This window comes from Manis javanica, chromosome 12, assembly GCF_040802235.1.
Source record: "Manis javanica isolate MJ-LG chromosome 12, MJ_LKY, whole genome shotgun sequence".
NCBI lineage: Eukaryota > Metazoa > Chordata > Mammalia > Pholidota > Manidae > Manis > Manis javanica.
Genome location: NC_133167.1, coordinates 111,080,789 through 111,086,788, shown reverse-complemented (window position 1 = coordinate 111,086,788; position 6,000 = coordinate 111,080,789). Strand labels below are relative to the sequence as shown.

Below are 6,000 nucleotides of genomic sequence, written 5' to 3'. Positions count from 1 at the left end.
GAGACTACATGCAGGAGAAAAGCCAAGAAACACGAGGGGAAGGCCTGAGAACAGTTTTGTGGAAAAGTGTGGATCGTGACTGGCCTCTTAATGGACAGCATCAGAGGTTCACACACCAGGTCTCAGCAACAAGTGGACTGAGAGGTGGGCATCCCCATAGTAAGGCAATCAATCAGTGAGGGGGTCACAGCGGGCCGGGCACATCCACTCGACACAGAGACATGAAAGCCAGCCGAGAACCAGGCACACGGTGACCCTCCGCCTCCAGCACAGGGAGGCTACGACGCACTAACAGGAAACACGTGGCACAATAAATGAGAATCGGAACAAGATACACAGGCATGATACTAGGCAAATTTTGGTTTCAAAGTACTTGGGAAGCGGGTTCTCCTCTGTCCCAGGTGTGTCCTCTGACTCTCACTCGAGCTCCTCCCAGTTATCCGTCAGGTGGCCTTTGCTCTGCCGTCTAATACTGACCAGCTTCCCGGCTGCCTTGAGGCTCCAGCGGGAGCTGTTTGCAGAGCTGGCCAGGCTGCTGTACTTGCCGGAGCCCTTGGCGTCCTCCTCCCAGCCTGGCCGAGGAGGACGGTCACTCAAGGTGTCACCTGAATCAGCTGCCACATCTTCAACAGCAAATTTTGGAGGCTCCCAACCTTCAATCTCATCTGGTTTCTTAGACTGTATACTCTGTTTTAAAACCAAATTGTCCCAAAATCCAGATTTCTTCTCTGTCTTCAACTCTTCTTTTAATCGTAAGTTAGTTCTATAGGAGATGAAAGAGTTAAGTGTTGGTGATCCACTGATCTTAGGGCCCCAAATTGTGTCCATTTTATTATTAGAAGATTTTCTTTCTTTCTAAAGTTTAAATTGTTCAGAAAGCTAACAAGTACATACGTAAAGTTTTAAAAAAAAGCTCTCACTCGAGCTCCTCCCAGTTGTCTGTCAGGTGACCTTTGCTCTGCCGTCTAATACTGACCAGCTTCCCGGCTGCCTTGAGGCTCCAGCAGGAGCTGTTTGCAGAGCTGGCCAGGCTGCTGTACTTGCCGGAACCCTTGGCGTCCTCCTCCCAGCCTGGCCGAAGAGGACGGTCACTCAAGGTGTCAATTAATGTTATTAAGGAAAAGCTAGTTACTGTACGTTACGAATGAAACTTGCAAAGCCCACACCTTGAGATACCTCACTTGGCGGTACACAAGCAAAGAACTAGTTCTCAGATGAGACACAAAAGAGAAGTCGCTCTAGGCGCTATGAAAAGGATGCTCAACGCTGAGAAAACCCAGGGTCCAGATTAAGGAATATGGAAAGACTGTTCCATTTATCAAATTGGTTTTCACCAGGGTTATTCACGCAGCACACTAGTCTCGAGCATCTATAGGTAATTTGCTTAAGAGAAAGAAATAAGAATTCAGAACATCTACCATGAAATGGAAAGGCCAGCCAACTGGTGGTGGTGAACATGCTCATGCATTAGTGCAGGGTGCTCCGTGTTGGCTGCTGGTCCTGCAGCCTGGCTGCTGGGAGCACCCCCAGGGCAGTGTTCAGGCCTCACCCCATCGACTCTCATGTGATCTGACCAGGGGCCAGGACACAAGGTATTCCTTCAAGGCCCCCCCGGGGGGAGACACATATTTGCCACCACCTGACGGCCAAGAGGACTCGCGCTATCCTCCCAGAACAGAACATGGCAAAGTCAGGGCAGGGCCACACCTGCAGCCAGTGGGGGGCGTGGCAGAGCTACCCCAGAGCCTCACACAAGCACCTTCTCACTTTCAGGCTCACCAAGATTCGCTTTCTAAGCAAACATCATGCTGTTGGCAACACCATTAGGTTCTGACTAAATACCTTTTCATCTTTAAACACACCTTAATATTTCAAAACATTTATAATGAACTACCAGCAATATGTCAGTTTAAATACACTCAATTTTCTAGAATCTTAAAGAGTTTACTGATCAAGGCTTACGTTTACCTGTGTTTTTTTCCCTTGATTTTCTGAAACTAGTAAACATCTTAAGCATGGCTGCAGGCTGCTTTCAGGCTAGTAAGTCCAGTTTATAATTCGAAGTTCAAAGGCCAGTCTGAGAAACTTTTCTGCCAAAAGTACATTTTACTTCCTTTTGTTTCCAGAACTCATTTCCCTTTACTGACAAGGGGGAAGGAAACTCTAATTGTCACATCCCTTTGCCCTGCTATCTGCCCCACAAAAGGGAGGGACACAGGAAGGAACAGAGCATGTGAGCCAGCCAGTAGCCTGTGAGTTTCAGGTGAACTTCACACAGGCACTGAGAGTCACCTTGCCCTTCTGAGGGACCACTGGCCTCGACAACTGGGACTTACCCTTTAGACTTGGGAGATCTACATCTTTCGAGCAGATGTTGTTCGTCGTCTTTATTAAACAGAGAAGTCACTTCTTTCCAACCTCGGAAGCTTGCTCCCTGAACCTAATAAAAGGTTAAGGAAAAGATCAAATCTGAAGTAGTAAATAGATGACAGTTTTGTAATCCAGTAACTGTGGAGTTGGATTTAGAAAAGAAATTGGCACAGATTTCCTTACCCTGCTGTATCCACACACATTTAGTTCTCCCATTAGCTGCAGGTAATCTCAGATGTCATGTCCCACAGACCCCATCAGCTTGTCCATGCTGCTGAGGAGTCTCCCCATTTGGTAACAGTACTGATCACAGAGTTCACCAAGCAAGGATGTGCACTCCCCTCCACAGTTAGATTTTGGAGAAGAAATAATTTTGTTTGATTCTAAGACAAATGATTTGTACAACTTTTCATTTCTGAGATCAGAATGCATCTTAATAGTGCCTGACCCCTTAGACTCAAAGGCATACATTAATAAGAAGGAATGGAAAAGGGGGGCTGACCTTTCCTGGAGGCCTGTGCCAAGTGCCCCTCCCCAGGAGCCCAGCGCTAGGGTTTTCCTTTGCTTTTTTGGAGGGGAGGGAAGGGCATTGGGAGAAGGTGTCTCCCACAGTGCAGGCCTAGCTTTAAAATACTGTGAAATGTTAAAAATGCAACATATAAAAATAAAGCAAACCGGAAAGCTGAACCAAGAGGCGGCATGGGTAGTGGGGCAGGGACATGGGACAGGAGCATCACGGTAACTTTTCTTGCCTGTGATGAAAATGCCAAGATGTAAACAGTGTAGTAAGAAAAGGAAGGACTCCATCTGAAGGCTAAGATTCCATTTCAAAAACGGGGGAGTTAAAAGGTCAGATTCCTAACACAGGTTCAACACCCTATCCTAAGGCAGAGCAAGCAGTCCTGACTGAGGTTCCCAGTGCCTGAGGGTCACCGCCGTCTTGGAGAAGAACAGGATCACTGCATTCCTTGGGTTCATCTTGCAGAATATCTAGAGGACGGACTATGGATGGTGACATGGTGTCTCTCACGAGACAGTCATGAGACTGCATGTCAAGCCTATGCCCCCCAGCCCACAACCAGCCCTTTGCCCTGTTGAGAGCCATAGGAGACGGAATGCAAGGCCTTAAGTGCGCCTCCTCTCCGAGGCTGCCCTCACTCCTCTCTTCGCGTGTGCGCTCTCTGCCTTCCATAAAACCTTCTCACTGCTCAACTTACTACGTTTTGTCTCTGTGCTCTTCCAGTGGTGTCTTCGTTACTTACTATTTCACTCAATTTTCTAGAATTGGCACTAGTCTTCTCTCTCTCTGTTCTACTCTACTTCAGACAAGTAGGGAAGAGCTACTGAGTTCTCTTATTTTGGCTTGCGAATTCCCATCACCTGGGTGACCCGGGGGGGGGATGTAATAAGAAATACACATTTGGTCACTCATGACCAAATACATGTTTCCCAGGTATATCTGGTCTTCACAGTTCCTGAAAACACTGTAGAGTCTTACAGGTGAGACGGGTGTTGTGCCATGTTAATGAGAGACTTTTGGACTCGTACCCAAGGGCAGGGGCTGGAGGCTTTATCAGCCAGTGGTCAATAATTGAGTCGATCATGACTGTGCAGTGAAGCCCTCACAAAACCCACGAGAAGAGCTTATCACTCTCTGCTCTGCTCTGCGTGCCCCGCTTGGTTGGAGAGAGCTTCCATGCTTAGGAGACCAGAATGCCTCCAGGTGCCAAGGAGCCAGGCCCCAAACTCCACGGGGACAGAAGGTCCTTTATTACACTGGTAAACATAAGCGTTTTCCTGAGTACTGTGAGCCAATCTAGCAAAGTAAGTGACCCTAAGGGGAAGGTTGTGGGAACCTCCACAGTCTGTAGTCAGTAGGTCAGGGGCACAGGGAGCCCCTGGGCCTTGCAACCAGTGTCTGGAATGGGGGGTGGAAGGCAGTCTTGTAGGATGGATCCCTTTAACCTGGGGAATCTGGATTGAGTTTTCTCAGACACCCTGCTGGTGTTCAAGAATTGCTTGGTGTTAGAATGTGTGGGGAAACCCCCTCCCACAGTCACACACATTGGAATCAGGTCCGGGAACCTGAATGGAGTTAAACTGGTATTACTGCTGGGTATAATAATGTTATTGTTATACATATGTGTAGGGAAAGAAGACACCATTGCATTTGGTATTGGATGAGTGGGAATCACACCCGGAAAGGACTGCAGCTGTACAATCATGCTCCTTAGCACGCTGCCTGAAAATCTCCTCTGTCTTTGCCTGTAGAAGTTCTCAGAACTTCATCTCACTCCACCCAGTGCCTCTCCCAAATCCTGGGGTGGGTGGGGGCTTAGTTCCCACGCTGTGCAGATTCAAGGAGACACTCAATGCAAGGTGACCCTGGTTTCAGGAGTTGGCAAGGGAGCTGCCCTGTGCTGAGCAGGAGTTCAGTGGCTTCCTTTTTCTCTGCTCTTTCTTGTTCTCTGCTGCCTGCAAGGCAGCTGCCATCATTCCCTGATACTCTCACTTTAATGAATTCCTTCCTTACCTGCACTTGTCCAACCCGCTCGAGAATCTTATTCAGTCAAGACCCCTCTCCCATCCAGGCTGAGGTTTCTCCTAGTGCTTCACCTAGTGCACAGGGAGAGACCTCCCCAGATGCAGCTGCCCGGCAGCAGTAGGAGACAATCGATGGAATGGAACCTGAACCCAGCCCAGTGGCCTGCCGAGGATCCGCAGCTGTGTGCCACCTGGTGCCAGGGTGGGCAGTCTTCACAAGTGAGGTCCCACCACTCAGGAGTCCCACCTTTGTCTTCATCAGGCAGGCTCCCTGAGCCCCTTTGGGCAGAGGTCCATGTCCTTAGATGGCACAGGAAGGCTGACAGCTCCCACGTTGAGAGGTGTGCATGCACATGGCAGAGGCTGAACAAGTGCAGCCGCTTGTGCCCTCAGTGGGAGCTGTCACATCAGGAAGGACGTGAGGCCTCAGTCTGCCACGTTGTGTGCTGCACACACTCCTCCCAGTCCCAGTCACTGCAATGGCTGTGCGGAATTGCATGCATGCCAGGGAAAGTTCTGCGCTTTGTCCTCCCAGGGGTTCTGGGAGGCACTTCTCCAAGAAGCAATGGTCAGCCTCCAAGAGAGCCTGTTGGGATGCCAAGGCTCATCACAACAGTCTAGACTGGACCCTGCACGCCTCTCTGGGAGGACCAAGAGCCCTCAGGAAGCTCACACTCAATCAGGACAAACAAAGGCCACGAACTGGAAGTTGCTGGGTGCTAAGCTATCATGAGTAGGAGACAGCATGGAGGCCGTGAGCAGTGGGACCAAAGGCAAGCCTGAACTCACGTCTCCCCTGGAAGGTGCCAGGGCGAGCCGCACACTGGAACAAGCCCCTCCCTCTCCACACTTCTGGGACAGCCTCTTCTACACCGGGTCCCCTGACCCACCAGATCCTCCCCCCTCTGCCCATCACCCTTCTGGGTCAGCACTGTGGTCTCAGCCACACTCCTCCTCAATGCTCCAAAGGCAATGCCCCCAGGATCCATTTCTGATGTCATCATGGAAATTAACAAGAAAGGGGAACTGATATTAAGTCATTACCCAGTATTTGCATGGAAATTGCCAGGAAGAAGATAAAAAAGT

At 49.7% G+C, this 6,000-nt stretch overlaps 1 protein-coding gene across 2 annotated transcripts in view; it reads right to left on the bottom strand.

Annotated features, from left to right (window-relative positions):
- Window positions 1-334: 334 nt before the first annotated feature.
- The window catches only part of TDRP (testis development related protein), a 40,361-nt gene continuing 34,695 nt past the window's right edge, over window positions 335-6,000 (bottom strand). For both annotated transcript variants that reach the window (XM_073219263.1, XM_073219264.1), the window contains 2 exons: window positions 2,337-2,440; window positions 335-763 (listed from right to left, as the gene is read on the bottom strand). In XM_073219263.1, coding sequence (XP_073075364.1) covers window positions 418-763; window positions 2,337-2,440 — 450 coding nt within the window. In that variant the 3' untranslated portion in view covers window positions 335-417. The remainder of the gene's footprint in view (window positions 764-2,336; window positions 2,441-6,000) is intronic.